The 25752-nt window shown below is 43.3% G+C and overlaps 2 protein-coding genes across 6 annotated transcripts in view; one reads left to right on the plus strand and one right to left on the minus strand.

Annotated features, from left to right (window-relative positions):
• Positions 1–3437: 3437 nt before the first annotated feature.
• LOC309522075 (guanine nucleotide exchange factor C9orf72-like) lies at positions 3438–17487 on the plus strand. The gene is made up of 5 exons (XM_082205291.1): positions 3438–3557; positions 7510–7677; positions 7979–7994; positions 11181–11260; positions 15064–17487. Exons 2-5 carry the CDS (start codon positions 7555–7557, stop codon positions 15259–15261), a joined length of 417 nt encoding a protein of 138 aa, XP_082061417.1. The 5' UTR covers positions 3438–3557; positions 7510–7554; the 3' UTR covers positions 15262–17487.
• A 2426-nt stretch (positions 17488–19913) lies between these two features.
• Positions 19914–25752, minus strand: part of ECPAS (Ecm29 proteasome adaptor and scaffold) — a 65885-nt gene continuing 60046 nt past the window's right edge. For all 5 annotated transcript variants that reach the window (XM_082204519.1, XM_082204520.1, XM_082204517.1 and 2 more), the window contains 2 exons: positions 24594–24665; positions 19914–22955 (listed from right to left, as the gene is read on the minus strand). In XM_082204519.1, coding sequence (XP_082060645.1) covers positions 22816–22955; positions 24594–24665 — 212 coding nt within the window. In that variant the 3' untranslated portion in view covers positions 19914–22815. The remainder of the gene's footprint in view (positions 22956–24593; positions 24666–25752) is intronic.

Below are 25752 nucleotides of genomic sequence, written 5' to 3' on the forward strand. Positions count from 1 at the left end.
ATTGCCTGCATGAGTTATGGTGATTGCTTGCTACCTGTAATCTTAGAAATACCGTAAGCTCACAGACACACACAGAAAAATGTCTAGGAGCAATAGTCCTTGAAACACAATTTTCCTGATGTTGGGAATGGTGGTGGAAGTCAACAGATTACAGGTAACAAGGGTTCAAGGCTTGTCTCCCGATGGAAACAAGGATAATGTATTATAAAATAATGTTTGCTGTGCGGTTCCCCCTGCTCTTTAGAGTTCATTGTTGGCTGATTTGCAGAAGAAAATTACAGATTAGACCAGGCATGGCCAAGCCTGGCCCTCCAGCTGTTTTGGGACTACAATTCCCATCATCCCTGACCACTGGTCCTGTTAGCTAGGGATGATAGGAGTTGTAGTCCCAAAACAGCTGGAGGGCCAAGTCTGGCCATGTCTGGATTAGACTAACAAGTCCACATCTGTGTCTCAAAGCCTACCCAGACCCAAATTTTGTTGTCCATATTTGTTATAAAAGTTTTGTGGTTTTGCTCTGTGTTTTAATGATTATTGTTTTTAGAGTACAATTGTTTATGAACTGTTTTGTGGCTTTTTGCTGTGTTTTATCAACCATTTCATTTCTATACTGCTTACAGACCTCTTTGATTAAGTGGTTTAGAAAATCACTATATAAAATAAATTAATATTTCTGTTGTTGTTTTGTTGCTATCTTATTGTTATTTGAGGGGCATTTAACTTAAGTTTTACTCAAAGTAAATTACTGAAATTCACGGGTATGACTAATTCTTTGTCTGGGCTGTGGGCTCAGTTAAGCCCTCTTCTTTTGTTTTGCGTTTTTTTAAAAAAATAAAATACATGAATTTCCCATCTCACATTTTGCAGCCAGCTGTATTTTCTGTTTCAAAATAAGATCTGCTTACATAGCAATCTGCCAGAATTTCTGTACAGGGTGTGCTAAATGCAGCTGGCTCCATATCTTACTAGCTTTGTAAGATCACGTTATAACCCTCCTCTTGTCTTCATTAAAGATAAAAAATTCATGGAAAGCTGTAAAAGCAGAGCGACTGCCAAAAAAAAAGTATATCCTGTAAAAATCATTTCTGTTCCTCTTTATAGTAATTTTTGGCAATTAGCAAATAGTGTTTGGTTTTATCCTAATGCGTTTTCAATATTTGTCTTGAATTCAGCCTTGTCAAAATTAAATTGTCAAAAGCTTGTGCAAGTATCAGCTTGTTTTGCAATCCATCTGGCTTACTTTAGTTTAGTTTACTGTCACTCAGCAGGCTTGCCAAAATGAGATACTCAGCATAACTGAATTATCTCAGTAAGATTCAGGCTACAAGACTTTACACATTTGCCTGGGAGTAAGTCTCACTGGACGCAGTGGGGCTGGCATCTGAGTAGACAGGCACAGGGATGCACAAACGGCCTCAAGAATTTTGTTAACATATGGCAGCCATTTTTTTCAGAACTAACATTTATACTGTATAGATTGGGATGTTAAGCTTTGGGCAGTTTCAAGTGCACAGTCTTCTCATTAAAAAAAATAAGCAAGTGATTTTCACAGTGGTGCAGCAATAAAACTGCTAGCGCATTTGCAAAGCGAAGCAATGGTCCAGCATGGTTTCAGATTGGACCCCAACTCTAGAATTCTACACAAAATCTCAAGAAATCAGAAAGGGGTGTTCCCAGAAAGGGATGTTCCTTGTGTAGACAGGGGCTTTGGAGTAAAGGTTCCATGTGATTAGGAAGTATCCTGGCATGGCAAAACTCTCTGAATTACACTGACTTTATTGCACTGGTTATTTTGTTGTTGTTTGCTTTACATGCTATAATGTTTGATATTCTAGTGACTGCAACATTTGTTAATGCTATTGGGATTATTGCGGGCCACTTTTGAGCTCGACATTTGTTAGAAAAGCGGAATGCAAGTACTGTATTAAATTAACTCGAAATTTAGTTTCCTGCCTCCCACAACTTCCCAGTCTATAGAAGAGATATAAAAGTGATGAGGTGACTTTCAGGTACCATTTTGTGAACACTGGAATTGGAAATGTGAGTTGTTGTCCCATTCACTATACAGTGGTACCTCTGGTTAAGAACTTAATTCGTCCTGGAGGTCCGTTCTGAACCTGAAGCTGTTCTTAACCTGAAGCACCACTTTAGCTAATGGGGCCTCCTGCTGGTGCCACTGTGCCGCCACCGTGCAATTTCTGTTCTCATCCTGAAGCAAAGTTCTTAACCCGAGGTACTATTTCTGGGTTAGTGGAGTCTGTAACCTGAAGCATCTGTAACCCGAGGTACCACTGTATATAAGCCTTGAAAGCTTGCTTTATTTGTGTGTGTCAGGCCTGGTCAGCACTGAACCTGTTGGAAGCATCCCAAACAGGCAAACGTTTCTTGTGAGCATTAAGAAGCCACTGACGCAAAACGTGATATAAAATTAGAAGCAGTGGTTCCCAAACTCACCCCCATGGGACACTTGAAAATTGCTGACGGGCTTGGTGAAACGTGCACTGATATTTCTCCCTGTTGCAGCAATTGCAATGCATCGTGCTAGAAAGCTGCGTGGTTTTTACTTGCGGTTTTTATTGCTTCCCTTCTTGCATTGAATTGTGTTGTGCTGCAATGCAATTCGAATTCCATAGCGTTGCAATTGCAATATAACAAAATGCAATATGAGAAATAAAAGAAGAAATGAAAGAAGAAATAAAATGCAACTGAAAAGCAATATGAATATTTGAGGGAGAGGTGCCACGGATCACCTGGGTGAAACCGGTGGACCGGGCCACAGATTGAAACACGCATTTAAAAGCAACAAACCACCTTTCGCGCCTGCGTGTTTCTTGCAGCGCTGGATAGGCAAGTGTCACACCTAAGAGGTGAGGCTTTCTTTTCGATAGAGACTTCCGGCTCTCAATTACAGATCCTAGGATCCTGCATGCGTGGAAGTGAAACGAAATGTTAAAAAGGGTTTAAAAAAAATCCGGAGCTGGAAGGTCCTTTGCTTGAAAATAAATGCTAGCTGCACCCATGCGCTACTCTGTCAACTCTATCTGTTGAATGTCTGCCCGTTGTGCTACAAGGCTGAAAATGCAGAGCAGCTCCAACGACGGCGGGGACAAGAAGAGGGTCCTGAAAAACTCATATCCTCGGCTTTTGTTACTTATAAACTGGGGATGTGATTATTGAAAAGGAAAAAAAACCTCTGCTCGCTGTGTCGGAGCTGCTTCTTTCGATTCTTCCACTTCTTTTTTTGCAAAAATAAAAGAAATTGAAAGGGTGCTGCAGCTTTAGCAGCCGCGAACAGATGCAGGCTTGTTCTGTATTGCATCTGACCGCATGCAGAAAATGCAAAAATAAAAATTTAAAAATGCATTGTAGAGCCGGAAATGAGAGGTGCATGACACTATACCTTACTCTTGCCTTCCTTCCTCCCCTTTTTTTTCTTAAAACGCGCAAGCAAATCTCTGGGATGCGCAGTACCTTGGACAGCGCGCACCCACGGTAGTGGGTTCCCCTTCCCTCTCCTTGAAGCTTTGCAGTCACAGAGACTGAGTAGCCGCTTCCAGGTGAGCATCCCGCCCCCCGTTAAAGTCCCAGGGTGAGTGACTCTGCCGAACAGGGGCAGCTGCAACTTCCCTTTGAGGGTCCCTTTCACAGCATGCATTGACCGGGAAAGCGAACCCTGGGAACCTCTGCACCCAGAGAGAACTACAACTCCCAGCACCCCAGACAAACTACAGTTCCCAGGATTCTTCAGTGGGGCCGGGGAATGTCCTTTAAATATATGGTGTGTACACCGATGGGGGTAGATCTGTAATGCAGGAGAGGAACTGGTTAGGGGGCTGGGTCGAGGGGCAGGCAACCTGTTTTTCTGCCACTCTGATGCCCTCCTGGTGTGGTTAAAGTACCATATCTCCCATCTTCTTCTTTGGTGATCACTCATAGCCAAGTAAGATTGCCTTACATAAACATGGTTTGAGTCCGTAAGTGACTGTGGAAGCCAATTCTGGATCCACACGTCCTTCCACAGTGGGGATGTTGGTTTCTGGGCGGGAGTTGATCATGGTGTGGATTTGCCAAAGGCACCTTTCTCTTAGCTCGTTTCTCCCTTTTGTCCTGAGTTTGTGCTTCTTCAAAGTCCATGACGCCTTTAGTAAAGGCTGTTCTCCAATTGAAGCGCTCTCAAGCCAGTGTTTCCCAAATTTCCATACTTATACTGCACATACATAAGCACTGTTTGTGCTTATGTTCACATACCTCTGAGCATTGATGTTTCTTCTCACCTGTTACAGTTTCTCACCTGTCACCCCCAAACTAGAAGTCTCCCAATTAATGGCATCTGAAAGTCTATTTTGTCTAAGCACCCCATGGAAGTAAACTTTGATGTTTAAGGTCTTGCTAATATTTCATGCAACATTGGCTTACTGGAACCCATATATCAGCATTTTGTTGTATTGTATTTTGCTCATCAGGGTGTAAATGGGCTTCAAGTGTGCCTTCCTCTTAGCACATTTCTCCTTTTCGTCCTGAGTTCGAGCGTCTTCAAAACCCATGACACCTTTGGTAAAGGCTGTTCTCCAACTGGAGCGCTTGCAGGCCAGTGTTTCCCAGTTCTCGGTGTTTACACTACATTTTTATATCTCCCATCAGCTTCAGCTGCCAAGTGGGCAATGGTAGAGGGTGTTGCACAACTGCAACAAATACATATAAAAAAATTGAATTGTATCAAAGGCTACCGAACGGTCTTCCAGAATGTTTTATGTTCAAAAACTAAGGTACCACTGTTCAAGTTTCTTCACTTAACAGTGTACATGTTAAATTTTGAATCCCAGAAGTGGTTTTCTTAGGGCACAGTGATTTGAAACAGCAGAACTCATGCCTCGTCAGCTCAAATCTACTTGCAGGCTAAACTCTTCCCAAAATTATATGTTGGCATTTTGAGATGAGAATCTGTTTTAATGCATACTGCATTAAAAGGTAAAGGGACCCCTGACCATTAGGTCCAGTCGTGGCCGACTCTGGGGTTGTGGCGCTCATCTCGCTTTACTGGCCGAGGGAGCCAGTGTACAGCTTCCGGGTCATGTGGCCAGCATGACTAAGTCGCTTCTGGCGAACCAGAACAGTGCACGAAAACGCCGTTTACCTTCCCACCAGAGCAGTACCTATTTATCTACTTGCACTTTGACTGCTTTCGAACTGCTAGGTTGGCAGGAGCGGGGACCGAGCAACGGGAGCTCACCCCGTCCGGGGATTCGAACCGCCAACCTTCTGATCAGCAAGCCCTAGGCTCTGTGGTTTAACTCACAACGCCACCCACGTCCTGCCATACTGCATTACAGACGTATATATTGCTGGAGATGTTATTAAGATGTCCCTCTGTTGAATGGTTTCTTTAAATGTAAAGGTTCATCATTGTTCCACTCCATGTGTATGTCTTTAAGGGGCCGGAGTAAGGGCCAGAGCAAACTAACGAGACCCAGCTTTACAGCTGCGAAACATAGCAGGTGCTGCTGAGTTGTATTTGATTAAGGCGTGTCAGCATTTGGGTAGAGTATATAAGGAGCAGCACCTAGCTCTCCCATTACCCTGGGGGATGGGTTGGTGGTTGGGTCATGTTTGTTTGTTGATGTATTTAGTGTAAATGGAGTTTTTGTTTTTCTTATTAAAACCTTTAAGTTATTTTTGGGTCCTTTCTTTTTAATGCATGATCTCCCCAGCAAGCTCTCTGCAGCGTTACTATATTGCAAAAAGCCAACACCCTCATGTTATACACCCAAAGAACATCAGCTAATATTCTGAACATTTAAGAAAATGGGGGGAGATGGCACAGAGTTTTGAGCTTTTTGTGGGGGGGAGAATTACCCAGGGTTGTTGAGCTTTTTCTAGCGGGGATTGCCGGAAATCGCTCACCCGCACAAGTCGCAAAATCCGCCTCTCATCTGTCCCCTCGCCGAAAAGTTGGCGATCACACACCCCCCCCCGCCGCATTGCCACAGCGACAGCCAATCAACACCAGCCATTGACGCATCAACCAATAACACACCAAATAGCTGCTCAAACACCCACCCTATGCACTAGCCATGTATAAGACGACCCCCACTTTTTAGCATAATTTTTAAAGAAAAAAACTTAGTACACAGAAACGTACGGTAGGTTGTGGATCTGGTGTCTTTTTATGTATGACATGGTTAAGATGCAGATAGGTAGCCGTGTTGGTCTGCCATAGTCAAAATAAAAAAATTCCTTCCAGTAGTACCTTAAAGACCAACTAAGTTAGTTCTTGGTATGAGCTTTCGTGTGCATGCACACTTCTTCAAATACACTGAAACAGAAGTTGCCAGATCCTTCTATATAGTGAGAAGGTGGGGAGGGGTATTACTCAGAAGGGTGGTGGGAATGGGAGCTTGGCAGATAGCTGAGATGAACCTGTTGACGACTCTTAACGACTGTAATAGGTCTTACAGGAAAAGGCAAGGGGTGAGAAGGTGAGAAATGGCTTAGTCATGTATAATGGGATAAGAATCCAATGTCTTTGTTCAGACCAGGTCTCTCCATGGTTTTAAGTTTGGTAATGAGTTGCAATTCAGCAGCTTCTCTTTCTGAAGCACAGAGAGACTGGAAGACAAGGTATGAACATGGATTGCAAATTCCATTAATTTCAGTGAGTTATGAATGTGTTTGCTCCTTTCCTGTTGCATCATACCCATCCGAAGAAGGAGCTACTTTGGATTCTCCTGGATATTCTGGAAGCTTTGTATACGAGAACAATATCCATGAAGATGTGATAGGAACTCTGAGGATTCTGAAAAACTTAACACAGAGAACCCTGCCTATTTTGGAGCAAAGTAGAAATCTGATTAATATTTTATTCTCACTATATAAGGCAGTTTAGATGAATTTTGAATCTTTTTTAAAAAAAAACAAAGGTAGCATCTTCCTCAGGCTGACTACTATCAGCCTCCTAACAAATGTAATTTTCTAAATAGAAAAAACAAAAAGAAAATGGTATTACAAAAAAAGGGAAGGTTTTTCTATATTAGTTGTTTGTCAGGCAAAAGAACTGACACTGCAGGCTTCTTAAGCTATATCTGGCTGAGAGGGGGAATATTGTAGAGGATACTTGGGGAATAGTAATTAACAAGGAATGAAACCCCATATCTTTTCTTCTGATAAAGTGTTAAATGCAGCAGTAAATTTGTTAACTGCATTTAATCTTTTCGCAGTTTAAGTCCTAGATCTGTCCCAGGTACTTTCACTGAACAGTCTTAAAATAAAAAGATTATGAATCCAGTTTTTAAAATTGCATTCAGTTTTAAAATTATTTTCTTGATTTATTTCCTTATCTTTCTGTTGGTTACGGTTACGTTGGAACAAACCTGGAAAATAAAGTATTTGACTATTTCCCTATTACTCTGTTCTCTTCAAAAAAAACAACAACCTCCCAGTCCTTTCATGTCACATTTTGTAAGTGCATGCTCTGCTTTTTTTTTATTTCATAAAATGTTATTTATTGTCCAGGGCCAGAGCAGCTTTCCAGTGCTGAAGGGGGAAGTTATTCCTATAATGGAACTCCTTTCATCTATGAAATCACAAAGTGCTCCAGAAGACATAGATGTAAGCCCTTATCTTAGCTGCGTCATGAAAGGAAACAGCTCTTCCATTCTTCTCCTTTTTGATCTGCCTTCGGTAAAATAAATTACACATCGTAAATAAGAATACTTCTAGATTTTCGGGAGTGCCGAGTTAATACCAGCTTCCATCTCATAAGCATGACAGCACTTGAAATCATTTTCTTACTGTACTTGACCAAAACCGTATGCAGTTGTTGTTGCTTTTTACATGCAAAGGTTTATAAAAAGTGATTGGTCGTAAAATAGGGAAATGCCATAATGTAGGATCTTCAGGATGCTGGAATGTCTTTTACTGATGTGTTTTGACCTGGCAGGAATGTGGCCATGAACTCTAATAATGACTCTTTGTCTCCTAGATTGAAAGGATAAAAGGTAAAGGAACCCCTGACCATTAGGTCCAGTCATGAGCGACTTGGGGTTGCGGCGCTCATCTTGCTTTATTGGCCGAGGGAGCCCGCGTACAGCTTCCGGGTCATGTGGCCAGCATGACTAAGCCGCTTCTAGTGAACCAGAGCAGCGCATGGAAACTCCGTTTACCTTCCCGCCGGAGTGGTACCTATTTATCTACTTGCACTTTGACGTGCTTTTGAACTGCTAGGTTGGCAGGAGCAGGGACCGAGCAACGGGAGCTCACCCCGTCGCGGGGATTCAAACCGTCGACCTTCTGATCAGCAAGTCCTAGGCTCTGTGCTTTAACCCACAGCGCCACCCGCATCCCAGATTGAAAGGATAGAGTGTGTGTAGACCAGGGGTCAGCAAGGTTTTTGTGGCTTGGGCCAGTTCATGGTCCCGCAGACGCCGCGGTGGGCCGGAGTGCTCATGCACGCACAACGCTGTTTGCGGCGCAGAGGAGGCGTGCATCTTCCCATTGGCTGCAGGAGCTTCCTGCAGCCAATGGGAAGCTGGCCAGTGCTGCAGAAGGCGGTCCCCACTCTGCTCCGTGCCAGTTTAGCACGGCGCATGGGAGCCGACCCAGCAGGTGGCAGGGGTCCATGGGTCGGTTAAACGACCCCCATGGGCTGCTTGTGGCCCATGGGCCTTAGGTTGCCGACCCCTGGTGTAGAGGCTAGTCTACTGCACAAAGGTAAAAAAATTATATTGATTTCTTGGCACACTTTTGCCCTGAGCTCTGCCCACTTTTGGCATGTGTCACCTGGAAAATTACCCACAAAGGAGCGTGGCCATTGGACGGAGAATGGTTTTCCACCCTTGAAATCTCTTGACTTGCTTGAAACATGATTAAGGCTCAGCGCTTCTTGCTTCATCCTGGAAATGAACGGTATATAAGAATTCTGATTGTGTATTTCCTCATTTTCTATGGCTCCCAGGCATTTTTGCACTAAAAATTGTCCTTTATAGTACACGTGCACGCAGTGGTGGTTCCCAAGATGCTCTTCCTCTTGTTTTTAATCAGATAAGCGATACAATCCTTAGCGATGATGACATTGGAGACAGCTGTCATGAAGGTTTCCTGCTTAAGTATGCTTTTGTTTAAAAAATGGCTTCTGTGAAAATCCTTGTAAAACTAAAGTCTGGGAATGGAGCGAGGGGACGGGTGGCTTGTTTGGGGAAAACTAGTAACTGCATTTTATTTGTAACTCTGGCAATTGATTATAAGCCTACTGAAGAAGTAAGAAATTTACATCAACAGTTTGGGTTTGATTGCATTTAGTTCCAAGCAGGGTCTGTTAATGGAACTTAGGCCTTGTTAAATCCAGCACATCTCTTAGAGCCAAGGGAGGTTATCCTGTATTTTATTAAAATATATCCAGGGTTTTTTCCATTTAATTTTTTTCTGGGGCCCCCAAGTGAGTGGGGCCCTAAGCTATAGCTTGTTTAGCTTACACTGCACATTACAATACCCTCCAACATGTCAAAGCCGAAAACCGGGATGCACATCTTCCGGGATGCGCTACCTCGTGAGTCACATGACCAGCACAAGTGCACTGTCCCCCAAAACAAGATGTCCCAATTTAATAGAGGTTATGCATTACTTGTGCAAATCCAAAGGCAGTATATTCTGCTCAGCTATAATTTCTTTACTATTATGAACCCAAATTACATCATAACACGCATATATAATGAAGCCCTTCTGATATCTACTTAGCAGTATACATAGCCCCCCCCCCCCCGGTGCTACTTTGAAACTACTGTAATTACTGAAGAGCAAAGCAAGGCTGTAAGAGAAGATACTTAACATTTTTCTGTCAGCTTACTTTTTTGTGTGTATAATTCAATCTGTTTCGTTTAGAATTTTTTTGTCTGAAGTCACATTTGGCTTTGGATTTGTCGTAATTTGATTTCCAGTGGCTGAGGTAGCCATATTTTATTATAGAGTGGCTGGGGAAACCCAGTCAGGTGGGTGGGATATAAATAATAAATTGTTGTTGTTGTTGTTGTTAGATTTTATTAGAGGCTGCCTACCAAATTTGCAAATGTTCATATCAATAGAAAGAGATGCCTTCATAGTGTGTGTGTTTTAATTTCCAGCAGACAAATGCTTCTCCAATATTGTACATTACTTTAAATCTGTGTTCAATTTACAGAGCCATCAGTTCACACCTGCAGACCTGTTGTTGTTCAGTAGTTGTGGGGAGCAGTATGGAAAAACTTAACAGGGTAAGCATTTTCTATGGGTTATAAAGGAGAGCTTCTCAGTTACCAGAGTGACCAGTGTGTGAGCTAAAATTAAAGACATGGCAATCAGTTATTTGATTTTGTTTATTGCTTGTATATGTATCAAGTGCAATGGGGGAAACAGGCCAGAATTGCTGCTTTTCCCTTTGAATATTTTAAAATTTTCATTCTTGTGATATTGGTGGTAAGTGATACTTGTACTTAGTCCAATCTTCCCATTTTGATTCCAACTAGAGTCCAACTTGATTCCAACTAGAATAAATTACCTGTTAGAGATCGGGGAGTGGGGAGAATCAACAATAGCGACAAAAAAAAAATCTAAAAACAGTTAATGAATGAAGAGGTTTCCTGTAATCAGAAAAAATGGGAAACTATAAATTTGAGCGAAGACAGGAGTGCCTGACGTTCTCTGGTCCATGGGGTCACGAAGAGTCGGACACGACTAAACGACTAAACAACAACAACAATTAATTTAAGCTTGTGTTCTTTTTCCCTCACACATAGAGAGGGAGTAGGGGGGTGTTGTTGTTTTATTTGTTTCTGTTGCGATACTATGGTGAAGCAAATTCAGGCTACAAAAAAAAAAAAGGAGGCTGTAAAAATGGTCTCCAAACATCCAAACAGCAATATGGTGGGCTGGACATTTCCTCTAGTGATGTTCTGGACAGTCCAGTGGAGGTGGGTGCCCAAGCTGGAAGGGGGGGAAAGAACATTACTCTGGCCACAAAATTCGCAGTTTGCATGCTGGAGAAACATATATGTTAGAAAATATATGTGGATCCCTGAAAGAATTGCCCCAGTTCCTGTGCAATATATAACCACTGCCTATTTTTCTCTTGGCTAAACTTCACTGCCTGTACTATTAAAATGATATTTTATTACAGATGGTACACACACTGTGCCTCTTTCTCACTTTAACAGAGAGGAAGTGTTCGAGGCTTTGCAGAAATGAAACCTCCTTTCATTACGAGTCGGGTCTTTTTGTGCAAGGATTGCTGAAGGTAAGGTCATTGATCTCCTCCGCTAAATTCTCCCAAATGCCACTGGCTCCTTCGTTTCTAATGAAAAGAAGTAATGTTGTGCTTAGAAGCTTTTGAATTATCTCTTAGTCATTATGATGTCTACCTTGTCCTCTTTCTGACTAGATGTCTTTTCTAGGGGTATAAGATTTTCCAGGCAGTTTTTGTATTTTCCCTTTGAGGTTAAAATGAAGGTTTCCACTTAGATATTTTGGTAGGCAGGCCACTGAGCGGGCCCACACCCCCCACCCACCCCCGAATGAGGAAGTTAAAGGGAGTTTATCCAGCACAACTAAGGAAGCATAATTTTTAAGTGCTAATCTGAATTCATGCTTAGTGCTGCTTTCTTGGAAAAGTGTATTAAATTTGCACCTCTCTTAGAAATGATGGGACTGTATTGTGAAAGTTAGCTTTACAACTGACATAATTATTTTGATTTATTTACTCAAAAATATTTGCATACCGTTTACTAGCATGAAAGACCCCTATTTAATATGCAGTTATTTCCATTATATTCTAGAAATCTTTAATCATTTTTTAAAAAATCGAATCAGTTTAATTTTGCCAACTTCGGCAGTCCAAATTCACTGGGTACCTTTAGAAGCACCCATGGCCAAATAATCTCAGAGTACTTTAAGGAACAAGGGACAGGGGTGGCGTTGTGGGTTAAACCACAGAGCCTAGGACTTGCCGATCAGAAGGTCGGCAGTTCGAATCCGCGCGATGGGGTGAGCTCCCGTTGCTCGGTCCCTGCTCCTGCCAACCTAGCAGTTCGAAAGCACGTCAAAGTGCAAGTAGATAAATAGGTACCGCTCTGTTAGGAAGGTAAACGGCGTTTCCGTGCGCTGCTCTGGTTCGCCAGAAGTGGCTTAATCATGCTGGCCACATGACCCGGAAGCTGTATGCCGGCTCCCTCGGCCAGTAAAGCGAGATGAGTGCTGCAACCCCAGAGTCGGCCACGTCTGGACCTAATGGTCAGGGGTCCCTTTACCTTTACCTTACTTTAAGGAACAAACAGTAATGGTATCAATAGGAGTATAGCATCTAGATCAAGGGAAGTAATAATGCCACTGTATTCTGCTCTGGTCAGACCTCACCTGGAGTACTGTGTCCAGTTCTGGGCACCACAGTTCAAGAAGGACACTGACAAACTGGAACGTGTCCAGAGGAGGGCAACCAAAATGGTCAAAGGCCTGGAAACGATGCCTTATGAGGAACGGCTAAGGGAGCTGGGCATGTTTAGCCTGGAGAAGAGGAGGTTAAGGGGTGATATGATAGCCATGTTCAAATATATAAAAGGATGTCACATAGAGGAGGGAGAAAGGTTGTTTTCTGCTGCTCCAGAGAAGCGGACACGGAGCAATGGATCCAAACTACAAGAAAGAAGATTCCACCTAAACATTAGGAAGAACTTCCTGACAGTAAGAGCTGTTTGACAGTGGAATTTGCTGCCAAGGAGTGTGGTGGAGTCTCCTTCTTTGGAGGTCTTTAAGTAAAGACTTGACAACCATGTGTCAGGAGTGCTCTGATGGTGTTTCCTGCTTGGCAGGGGGTTGGACTCGATGGCCCTTGTGGTCTCTTCCAACTCTATGATTCTATGATTCTATGTGAGCAAAACTGCAAACCCTACAGTTCTTTCCCCTTTTCTGATAGGGGTAAGTATTCATGGGCCAGTTGTGGTTCTGTCAGAAGGAAGGAATCATACCATGTTTGTGGCCGATCAGCTGCACGTCCTGAATTAGTTGGGAAGGGATGGAGAAGCAACCTAGCAATTTGTTCAAATGCTGACAAGACATGGGGATTGAAAGAAACTCGCATTACCACCGCAGGGTTCCTGTCTCTGTAATAAGGCATGCATCAGCAGTTGAGAAGCATAGCCTCAAACTGAAACTTCAAATCATATGGTTATTGTTTTTTAAAAAAGAAAGTAAGTTCCAGTGATAACGCTGCTTGAATCAAAAGTTTGCAGTCTCTTTCATTTTCATGGGTCATCATTGCATGTTTACTCATAAGCAATCGAAGCGTTTTTTTAAATTAGACCAGCATATCCAAGACATGTAGACATTGGCAGGTTTTAATCTCTTTTCACTCTGTTGTCTATTACCTTTGGAATGCTTCAATTATTTGCTTTTCACCATTTTCACTGATGCATTAAATATTTCATGTGAAACGATTAAGGCAGTACAAACATTTGGTTAAATAAAGTCATAAAACGAGTCAAGTAAGTATCTCTGAACCGAAATGTAAGGATGTTTCACTGAGGCTGCAGCCTTAACCACATCTACTCAGGGGAAAGTCCCATTGAATTCAAGACAGGAGCAGGTTAGGATTGTAGCCCCAATTCTCTGTGGAGAGCGCTTGAAGTCTTACAATTCAGGCCTGAGCAAGCAAGCCCCCACTTAAATTCAGTGGAGCTTGCTCCCACATGTGTGTGTGTGTAAGAATGTAGTCTAGGGATCAAGTCCTCTTGGACTTGGTGGGACTGTAAACATGCTAAGAACTGAACAGTAAGATGCTGAACTAAACATCAGTAAAGCCTTATTTTTAATTGAAAGGTCACATTTACTTGCCTGTTATGACATAAATTCACACACACACCGTACTTTTCCATTTATAAGACTTATGTTTTTTTCTTGTAAAATAATGCAAAAGAGTTGGGGTCGTCTTATACATGGGTAGTGCACATTGGTTGCTGCCTCGGCTGTCAGCGGCTATTGTGCATGTTATTGGTTGCTGCGTCAATGGGTGGTGTTGATTGGCTGATGCTCCGGCAGTTGGGCAGGCGATTGTCAGCTTCTGTCGGCGATGGGACAGACAGGAAGAATATTTTGCGATGCGTGTGGGTGAGTGGTTTTCGGCAACCCCCCCTAAAAAAAGCTTGGCAACCCTGGGCAATGTTTCTCTCTCCCCCCCCCCTTCTTAAATTTGAGTCCCCAAAAATAGAGGGCATCTTATACATGGGGAAAGCACTCAAGTGTAGAAATAAAAGCATTATTGTTAAGATGGAGTATTTAGCATAATATTCAACAAACCACTGATTTCAGTGACCCTTCTGAGGTTAAGTCAAGGGCTCACTCAAGTAGTTTGTTGGCAGCTAGTATCTAAACATGGGTGGGTCTGTCTCCCATCTATTTCTTTGTAAAAGCCAGTTCCCAGCATTGTACCAAGTTATGAGAGCTACAAATTCAGACCTGCTCTTTAATCTTGACAATTTTTTTTTTTTTACAAGTTCTGCAAAAATATTACCAAGTCTATAATGGCACATAATACGTATCGTGTTATACATAGGCTCCAAATGTAACCAACGCATAAACATAATAGAAAGGGCGATGCATATAACTGTAAAAACACGTTGATGTATTCATGCTTTCAAAATGAATGGTAGATTTTGTTTGTAATGCATCTGTTTGTGTTGTGCACTCAGAGATGTGCTGCATCTCCCCAGAGTCCCTGCAGCGCACAAGCTCATTCACCTGCCATCACGATGAGTATTTTGCTAGAATAGAACTGATGAGAAAATGCCAGTAGATGAGACCGTTTGCTGATTTTTCCTGTGTGGCAGTTTTTTAACAGGTCTTTTGTTTGAAACCTGGATTGTCTCTGAGGAGGGTTCTTCCTTGCCCAATTCTTGTTGGTCCTCCACAGAAAAGCCTTAACTCTCATCAAATATGTAGAAGACGATACATAAGTATATAGGAGCTTGCGGAAGCAGTGCGTTCAGTACCCTGGCATGGTTTGAAATGAAAATATTTTGTTCAACCACAGTTTTCCCTGTCACCCCACAGGCAAAAAGGGGGAAAGCCTCTGAAATCACTCCGGAACTTGAAGATAGACCTGGACTTAACAGCAGAGGGCGATCTGTACATAGTGATGGCTTTAGCTGGTTTGCATTTGTTTCACTTTGGCCGGCCTTTCTATACCAGTGTGCAGGAACGCGATGTCCTGTTGTCGATTTAAAGACGTTTTCCAGTGTGGGTTGGTGAAGCTCCACGGCGCTTTTCAAAGATGCCACTGGTGAAGGGAATGTGATGTTCCTCTGCTCTCCCGATGCAACAGCATGTGGGGTGAAACAGGAGTGACAAGCCCCTCTCAGCCACTGGCAAATTTCTGAGGGTCACATGCTTGTGGTGGAGACCAGGAGCAGAAGTGGTTGGAGCTATGATTGCAACTTTGTGCTTTGTATGTTGAGGTAGCATCTATGCACACTCAAACACCCCTCTCTGTCCTCCAAATGGTGGCCAGTGTGGAGTGTGGCCTGAGGAGGACTCAGAGGGCCAGTTGTATTTGGTCCCTGGACCTGAGTTTCTCCAACCTTGGTGATATGGTGCCATGTGCAAGGCTAAAAAGCTGACACTGTCTCCAGCCCTTGGCCCGGGTAAAAGGAGTCAGGGATTGGGAAGGAGGCCTGAGGGCTCTGGATGGCCCTAGAGGCCTCCCACCTCCTTCCCAAAGCCCTGTAGACGTGGGTGGCGCTGTGGTCTAAACCACTGAGCCTCTTGGGCTTGCCGATCAGAAGGTCGGCAGTTCAAATCCCCGCGACAGGGTGAGCTCCCGTCGCTCTGTCCCAGCTCCTGCCAACTTAGCAGTTCAAAAGCACACCAGTGCAAGTAGATAAATAGGCAAGAAGGTAAACGGCATTTCAATTCCATCACGGTGTCCCATTGCGCCAGAAGTAGTTTAGGCATGCTGGCCACATGACCCAGAAAGCTGTCTGTGGACCAACACCAGCTCCCTCGACCTGAAAGCAAGATGAGTGGCACATCCCATAGTCGCCTTTGACTGGACTTAACTGTCCAGGGGTCCTTTACCTTTTTTTTAAAGAAAACCCAAAGCCCTGTAAGCATTTGCTCAGCTTTGGGAAGGAGGGCATGAGGACACTGTAAGAGCCCTAAAACTGCCTCTGCAGCAGAATAGAGGAGGAGGGAATACAGTGGTACCTCGGGTTAAGTACTTAATTCGTTCCGGGGGTCCGTTCTTAACCTGAAACTGTTCTTAACCTGAAGACCACTTTAGCTAATATGGCCTCCCGCTGCCGCTGTGCCGCCAGAGCATTATTTCTGTTCTCATCCTGAAGCAAAGTTCTTAACCCGAGGTACTATTTCTGAGTTAGCGGAGTCTGTAACCTGAAGCGTCTGTAACCTAAAGCGTATGTAACCCGAGGTACCACTGTACTATTGGGAATCGAGTCACTTCACCTTAGACATGCATCCGAGGCTCCATTTCACTTATAGTCAGAGCAAAAAAAATTGTATATATGTCAGCTTAATGGGGTTTTCTGAACCACAAAGTAAAGAGGACAATTTTAATGGGATTCTGGACTTGTCACTTTTTCTTATACAGCATGGTGCTGGGTGAAATAATGCAACTGTCTCTTTCTCTCTGGGGATTGTTGATTGAAAAGCAGTAGTGGTTTTTAAGACCATCGCTTCCAGTGTATCTGATATGATGAACGGTGCCATCCGTGTTGCTCTCTCCACCTGCCCCTTCTTCACATACCCTTCAGAAGCCACCCGAAACCTGTGCTGACACCCAGGCATTTAAATGCATAAACGTGAAAACAGGCAAGTGATTTCCTTTAATATTTACCTGGTCCTGCATAGAATGGACCTGAACCTGCACAAATACTGTTTTTTAAACGGGGTCGTAAGAAGCCATGCTTTTGTGCCCAACTGGCAAGCAGTCGATTGCATCCAAACAGTGATGGGGGACATTTGACATTCCCGGTGGTCTTGCGACTACAGCTGCCGTTGAGCCCCATGCAGCAAAGCAATGATCAGGGTTGGCTGGCGTTTCCCCCATCACAGAGATGCCTCACCCCTGTCTGTGTTAAGACCATCATGCATGCTGCACACTTAAACGGCTAGCATATTTGCAGATCATGAGAGTGTAAATTAGAAAAAGCCAAGTACAGTCGTACCTTGGTTTTCCAACAACTTAGTTCCCAAACGTTTTGGCTTCCAAACGTCGCAAACCCGGAAGTGACTGTTCCAGTTTGTGAACTATTTTTGGAAGCTGAACGTCCAATGGGGCTTCCACGGCTTCTGATTGGCTACAGGAGCTTCCTGTAGCCAATCAGAAGCTGTGGTTTGGTTTTCGGACGTTTTGGAAGAACAGACTTCTGGAACGGATTCCATTCGACTTCCAAGGTACGACTACTGGGCTAAATAATTGCCAAGCTTATCCTGATGAATAAAAGCAATATAAATGCCCTATGTCTCCTTGTTGCTCTTTAAGAGTTTGGGGTGGGCACCGATTACAGCCAAACTTCGTACAGAACACAGTTGAGGGAATACTAGTGGCAAACTGTTTTTATCTCTTTTAACTCCAATATATTTGTCTCTTGGCTCTTCCTACGTTGGAAAAGACAAAATATAAACTTGCCACTTTTCCCATCTGTATAATCGGAAATATTCATACACCTTCTAACGTGCAAGGTTTACAAAGCAAACATGCAAAAATCTCCATGTCACGTTGCACCTGAGATCTTTTCAGTGTGTGCTGCGGTTTTATTTTTATTTCATTGTTCAACTGTTGGTTTGATTTGTTGTTTGCCAAATGCTGATACGTTTCGTTCCAAGTGCAGTATTTTTTGTTCCTCAACGATTAGGGAAATTTACTGTTTTGTGAAAACCTAAGTACATCTGACAAAGGATTGTCTTCTTAAAAGCAATTCTTGTGCATTCTACAACAATATTTTCTTGGAAACCTCTTGTGTATTGTATGCTGCGTATGACTTAAGTGTCGTAGCTTAGATTAGCCCCTGATGTTCTGAGGGTGGGTTTCCTCTTTAACGTCTGCATCTTGGGAAGATAGGAGCGTAAAACTTCCGCCCTTAGTAAAATAAGCAGTCTGCTTTTGTGAAGCTGTGCTTGCAGCAGAGTCCTGCCGCTCTCTGGATTATGGCTTGTAACTTCATGAACGTGTGGAGTTGTGTCAAAATACCAAATAATGATGCCAAGGAAAATAACTAAAATAGATTCAGCTGTATGGGAAGGAAGGGAAGGGGGCAGTAAAGGTGGAGAGCTCTTTCTCTTTTAGCTCACTGCAGAACATTGCCACAGGTGAGCAACAATGTCAGTCCTCGAATGAATGGCTGGAGCAATAGCTCCGATGGCCTGCCACACACAGCAGGAGTCAAGCCACAAATACCTCTACTGTTGAGTGTAACAGTCCTGGGTGTTTTCTCTGTTCATGACTCATGACACTGAATATGTAAACAGTTGATACTTTTCCAGGTTACTGAAGTGATAAACACAGGGGCTTGCAGTCAGAAATCTTAAGATAACGGTGTGCGTATCTGAGATCGGTTTTATGATGGGGTAATCCTGGAAGATGGTTTAAGAGCAGCTTATGCAGCTGCACATTCATTGTTGCATTTGTCACTTAGCTAAATTCAGTGTTGTTGTTTTTCCAAGGTTCTGGTTTGGGTGCCTGCAGCCCTATGCTGCTTGGGGCCAGGATACCTGACATATCATCTCACGTTTTATATAGCGAGCTGATCACTGCCTTCTGCAAGTGAAGGCCTCCTGCAACTATCATCTTATCAGGTCTGTTCTGCACAATGCAAGAACCCGGCCTTTAGTGTTGCCCTTTGGCATTCCCTCGTGTTAGAGAGGCACTGCTTCTGTTGTTTTCCCAGTGCTACTGCGAGACAAACTTCCTCTTGCAACAAGTCCTTTGAATAGAGTATTTGTTTTATGGCTTTGCGTTTTTGCCACCTGGGCTCCTTTTGAGAGGAAGGGCAGGAGAGAAATTTTTAATATGTACAGTGGTACCTCGGGTTAAGTACTTAATTCGTTCTGGATGTCCATTATTAACCTGAAAATAATATACTTATTAAACGACGAAGACTCAAGTAGATCCCTTGCAGTCGCTAGATACCTGATTAATGTCTTATTTCATAAGAGGAGAAATGGATCACTGTATGACTCTGACAGCTTAGCCAAACTTAAAAACCATCAATAAGTGCCAGAACTAAGACGCATATCCCCGAGGGATTTGAATTACGGTTGACATAGAGGGAGCTTATTGTATATAGTGTTTACTTAATTGAAGTAAAATTGGTTTTATATGGGTGTTTTAACTTGGAATTGTTTAAATTGTTTGTTTATGGATAAATCTTGATGTATTGTTTTAGATATGGGCCAATGGCCGTAATAAATCAAATCAATCAATCAATCAATCAATCAATATTAACCTGAAACTGTTCTTAACCTGAAGCACCACTTTAGCTAATGGGGCCTCCTGCTGCTGCCGTGCCACCATCACGCGATTTCTGTTCTCATCCTTAAGCAAAGTTCTTAACCTGAGGCAATATTTCTGGGTTAGCGGAGTCTGTAACCTGAAGCGTATGTAACTCGAAGTACCACTGTAATCAGTGATTTTGACTTGCAGAGAGAATGAAAGGCCAGCTCCTACCCGTGATTGGAATGGAGGGGAAATTTTTCATCCCACAGGAAATACCCAACCATGGCCTCCCCAAAGGTCATGTGACTCTCCAAGTAGCAGGGAGGGTTGAAATGGGGATGGGTTTCCTCCTGGTGGATTTGCATAGCCCTGTCTCAAGAGCAAATGGGAGCAGATAACCCAATCTGTACACCCTCCACCCCAACAGAATTACCAGTTCTATCCAAGAGGAGGTCATGTGCCTTTATTTTAATGTTACCCTTTTGGTGGGGAGGTTTCTTTCGGTCAATCCACTTACATAACTTGACATCCAGATACAGAAAATGAATGTAGTGAATTTAATGGAGACCTTTTTCTTGCAACATTAGAAATCTTTAAAACACAAAACAAGTTTGTAAATTCAGCGGGTGCTATAGTGTCAAATTTACACACTTCAATCCAGGTATACAAAGCAGCATTAAACAGCAGCACAAGCGCCCACATTTGGGCAACAGTGTTTTATAGTGCAATTGTTTTCAGAGGAAAACATAACTCTCCAAAGGCCACTTTTTTCCTATCAAGTCAACAAATTTAAAAGAGGGACGGGTATCTGACCTCTAAGTCAACTTTTTTTTTTTTTTTTTTGCAGGTAGGTTTCTCATAGAGGCACATGTTTGTTTGGTAAGTTCATAATCTAAATTTAGAAGAAAAAAAGCTATTCAGAGAAGCTATTCACCAAACTTGCACATTCCAGGTAGTTCTTATTCTGGAATTTTAGTATTCAGTACGGTTAATATAAATTTCCATTTGGAAATACTTACTACAGCAGCTGTTCCAAACTCAAGTTTTTAGATTCCACCTCAAAATACTGAAGCCGTTGCTGAAGAGTCATATCGGAGACCTAGCACATGTCATATATATATACATGTATATATATATATGGTTGTCACAGGTTCTATTAAAACACTCAAAACGACTGTTGCAAAAAGAAAGAAAAAGAGCAACACTTGACATTTCTGCGTAATACAAAAAGAGAGAGAGAGCTCCTGCGAGACAAAATGGGCTATTTTGTTAAAAGTTATGCAAAGATCTTATGCCTACAAACATTCCGTTTTACAGATGTGCTTGGCAAATTCAAACTCAGCGTAAACAACAAGCAGCTTTCCGTAATACATTAAAATCTTTTAGACCAGCTTTACTATTCCTTAGCTACGGGGCAGTGCTAGGTAGAAGACAAAGGCCTTTAACCAACAGACAAAAAGAGTCTGACGACACACGAGACACACACACACACCAGTCATTAATTTCTCAGTAGACTTCCACAGAGCGAGATCGTAACAATGGCCAGGAGTCCTCAAAATGTGGCGGCACATCAGGAACATGCCTCTCGCCGCCATTTTGAGGTAACCTGTAACCTCAGGATACAGGCATGTAACCCCCACCCCAGAATTCTGGGTGGCCATTAAATGTGAAGCAGCCCTAAACACCCCCCTTTTTCTGTCAAATGTCCTGAACCTCCCTAAAAAGGCCAATTTACAAACAGCTTGTGCCCTCGCACCTTGGGATGTATGCACCAAATGTATGAAGTGTCTCTGCGAGGGAGCAGTCCATGCAGATGCCGATGGTTCGTGATCAAAGGCACCTGGAAAGGGGCTTGTTGCACTGCGGGAGGATCGATTTATGTAACTGATGCATCCAAGTAATCCTGGCTGAGTCAGGCAGCCCTCCAAGGTGCCACAGGGCAACTGGGTCGGTGGGGGTGCCAATCAAACAGAACCAGTGGTCAGTTTTGTACGTTGCAAAATTCTTACGCAGAAGGCACTTCCATGTAGGAATTAACGTGCTACCTGCATATAGATCTTCATGTGAAACAAATCCTACAAACATCTTACGGGCAAGGACACCACACATGACAAAACTGTTAGCAAGTAGCACACGTTATTTCCTACACGGTATTCTGTGGATGTATGGTGATGAGCCTTAAATTATGGTTGTGAAGTTCTAAAATGTTTTAACTGCACCGTCTAGGGAGCCTTTATTAAAACTGGAGCAAATGTCATTTCCCCCTCCATCCCAAAAAATGCTTTTGCCACTAAAGAAAAGGGGGCTGCTTAATGCAATGCGTTTCCACTCTCTTAAATGGATGCAAACATTAAACCTTACCCAGAAAAACAAAAGTACTTTCTTATAAACCAGAATATGCCGTGTCAGATACAACGCTGTTATTTAACTGCACCTTCTTAATAATGTTAAAACACGTACAGTTTTTCAAAGCAAGACGGGGGTTACAAACCTGAGAAAAGGAAGCCTACTATGAGATAGTTCATGGAAAATGCAGAGCACTCTTGAAAACCATTATTTTGGATAAGGGCTTTGCTATTACTGAGTGTCATGCAAAACTCATTTCGGGAAAGGGCAGTGCTCTTTCTTTGCTTGTTTAAAACCAAGTACACCCTTGTTTCCAGACAGCTAATTAAAGTGCTTTCCAGTGTGCAATTGCTCCATTTTTACATCGGATGACATGGCAGTATGTGGACCAGGAGGACCAGAACACATCAACGGGATTCCAAAAGGGAAGTCAGGCTAAACCAACAGAAGGCGGACCTCTCCATATTAGCATTAGCTTACCTTGTCCTAAAAAGAGCCAGAGTCCTACCAATACAACACTAAGTAATAATTACTCCACATGAAAGATACAGGCCAGAGTATTTGATCGCCAGTGCTCCAATGAACACCTTTTGATAATTCTTACAAACATCATTTCCAGGTACACACCCAAGATTTTGGCTGGTGTTAATTTTTCAAATGAGCTGCTTCTTCCCCTCCTTTATTTGCACGCAGGCCGGGACAATTTCCCAAAAATTCATTACGTAGCTTGGGTTTACGGTTGTGTGCTTTTGGCTTTTTTTTAAATACGCTCGAGGCTTTCATTCTAGCCAAACTGCTTGAAATGGTTACAAAAATTTGGGGGGCGGGGGAGAGAGGAGGAGGATAAAATTAATGGGGAACAGAATTCAAGGTGATCTTTATTTTAGCCAAGGAATGATGCATGCTACAAAGTCGTCTTTACGTTCCCTCTCTGTATTCAGAGCTCACTGCGTGCTTTCGCTTTTGCTTGTTTCGTTTCGCATGGCACTTGGTTGGCTGTCAATTCAATCGAGTTTTTCTAAGGTTTTCTTTAGCAAAGTGGCTTTCTCTTGTAGCTCAGGCCTGCTGTCCAACATCAGGGCTGTTAAGGAGCCAATGAGGAGTTCTCTGCTTTCTGTGTTCAGGCTTTCCCACTGTCTGGACTCTACATAAGGAGAAGGAGGCAGAAGGACATCATCATGTTATTTCATGCATTCCCACTTACTGGGCTTTTCAAGCCATACAAAATAGCTTATAAAAACAACAAAAAGTCATAAGAAGATTAGTTAAAATATAGTAAGAAGCATCAATGGGTTCTGGATAGTGACAAATCAGAAGGCAGCCCTGGGAACCATCCACTGATCTTCAGGCGGTGAAAGAGCCTTCAGATGATATCAAGGAAATAAATAGAAATAAATATGGACAAACATGGGAGAAGTGCTTCTTCAGATATCCAGATCACTAACGGCTTGAAAGATCAGAAACTAACTGGTAACCAGTGTAACTTTCTTCAGGACTGGGGTTATATGGTCCCTCGAATCATGTGCATTATTTGTGGGGCTGCCTTTGAAAGGTGTTCCTAAACTTAATGCAGTGGCTGGCTTACCCAGCGGGAGCCAACGATGGTGGACTTCCAACTGTCATCTGCCCCAGCCAGAATAGCCAAAGGGAAGTTCAGCTGATGGGAAATGCAGTCCATCAAGTTCTGGAGTCCATCTCACTGCTTACTCCTGGGTCCAGCTGCTGCACCAGGAACTTTCAAAGGCAGCCCCAACATATGGAACACACACCAGAGGTTTGGTTTGGATGTTACCAAACACACGAAGCCAATAAGATGTTCAGCTTAGTTTTGAGAAGCAGAAACATAAACATGGGCAATGTAAAGTGCTCCATAGCAGGAAACAGGGACTGTAGGAATACAAGCCCCAAAATAACAATTCTACCCTTTATCTGCAAAGGCATTTGCCAACATATCGAGTGGCATTTTGCAAACCATACAAGACAATGCCTAGAAATGACTACAGGAGCCTAGGTGTCTTGAGCTCCTTTCCAAAGCCTTCTGTTAGGTTTCCCATTATCCCCATAACGATACTCCTTGGTTTGTTTGTTTGTTACGAAATGTGGTTTTCAAACATCAAAAAGTTTTTTTTAATTATATTATTATTATTATTATTATTATTATTAGAGTTTGGATTTGATACCCCGTTTTATCACTACCCTAGGGAGTCTCAAAGCAGCTAACATTCTCCTTTCCCTTCCTCCCCCAAAACAAACACTCTGTGAGGTGAGTGGGGCTGAGATGAGAGACTTCAGAGAAGTGTGACTAGCCCAAGGTCACCCAGCAGCTGCATGTGGAGGAGCGGGGAAGCGAACCCGGTTCACCAGATTATGAGTCTATCGCTCTTAACCACCACACCACACTGGCTATTACTATTATTATCAATAACAACAACAATTTATATGCCCATATGGTTGCCCTAGCCACTGGCCGGCTCCTAACAAAAATGAGTAAATACACAATAAAGCAAATACAAGCAGGAAAGTTTATGTCAAACAAACAACTGGTGTGACTCTTATGCAGTTCATGCACAGAAACCGAGCTTCCATAATACAAAATGGGAAGCAGCCTGGCCAAAATTACCCTGCAAAGCAAAAAGAGCAGAGTACTCACCCCAATAAATGTATACCAATTATTGCTTTAAAATCAGTCTAGACTAGCACTGAACTGCAGCATTCTTTAGCCTTCTGGAGTTAAGAGACAACTTGCTTGATCAACATTTCCAAAATCATGAAAAAAACTTGCCTTCAAGTTTTGTGAACAGTACTTCTATCACTGACAAGGCTTCAGTTCTTATGGAGGTGTAGCTTCTATTCTCTGAGGGAACAAACATTAGTCAAGAGTGAATATAACCTGAGGGAAATGTAACTTCATGCCAGAGATTCATATGGGCGACATACATCTTTTAAGCATCTTGCAGGGCAACATGCACTTCTTAATTTCTTCTAACCCCAATTTTGGTACAGATTTACAGTGGTACCTCAGGTTACAAACTTAATTCGTTCCTGAAACCGTTCTTAACCTGAGACGTGCTTTCACTAATGGGAGCCTCCCGCTGCAGCCGTGCCGCCGGTGCACGATTTCCGTTCTCATCCTGGGGCAAAGTTCTCAACCCGAGGTACTACCGTATTTTTCGCACCATAGGACGCACTTTTTCCCTCCTAAAAAGCAAGGGAAAATGTGTGTGCGTCCTATGGAGCGAATGCAGGGGGAGGCAGGTGGGAAAAGCCCTCAAGAGCCGCACACAAGCTTCGTGCGCTCTTGCAGGCTTTTCTCTAGGAGGGAGAAGGGACTGACTGGCTGCAGCAGTCCCTTCTCCCTCCTGGGGGAAAAGCCCCCAAGAGCGGCACCCTCTTTAAAGGCTGCGCGGCTCCTGCGGGCTTTTCTTACGAGGTGTAAGCAGCTCCTCTCCCACTTTGCTGCTTCAAAGGGAGCCCGGGAGGAGGGAATCTGCTGCAGCCTCGAGCAGCGAAGAGGATCCATGGGTCCCCTCTTTCCCTCCTCCGTGGTTGCTTTGAAGCAGGAAAGTGGGAGGGGGGCAGCTTACACTTGTGATGGATCCTCCGCTGCTGGAGGCTTCAGCAGATTCCCTCCTCCGTGATTGCTTTAAAGCGGCAATGCGGGAGGGGAGCAGCTTACACTCGTGTAAGCAGCTCCTCTCCCACTTTCCTGCTTCAAAGCAACTACGGAGGAGAGAAGGAAGGGGACCATGGATCCTCTGCTGCTCACGGCTGCAGCGGATTCCTCCTCCTTCATTGCTGGGAGTTTCTCTGGGCAGGAATTCCCTCAGCTTAAGTGGGGTGGGGGAAGTGTGGCAGGTAGGGGGGTACTGAGAGACACATGTCTCTCAGATGAAAATTGGGAGTGGGCATTGTGTGAAGTGGCTGTGGATCTCCTGCTGCAG

Source organism: Podarcis vaucheri, assembly GCF_965113315.1.
Source record: "Podarcis vaucheri genome assembly, chromosome: 17".
NCBI classification, from domain to species: Eukaryota; Metazoa; Chordata; class Lepidosauria; order Squamata; family Lacertidae; genus Podarcis; species Podarcis vaucheri.

Excerpts from the sequence above, each read along its gene's own strand:
- LOC309522075 (XM_082205291.1), top strand. The coding sequence starts at position 7,555 with ATGGAACTCCTTTCATCTATGAAATCACAAAGTGCTCCAGAAGACATA. Across the intron at positions 11,261-15,063 it reads TTGTGCAAGGATTGCTGAAG|GCAAAAAGGGGGAAAGCCTC; the intron begins GTAAGGTCATTG and ends GTCACCCCACAG.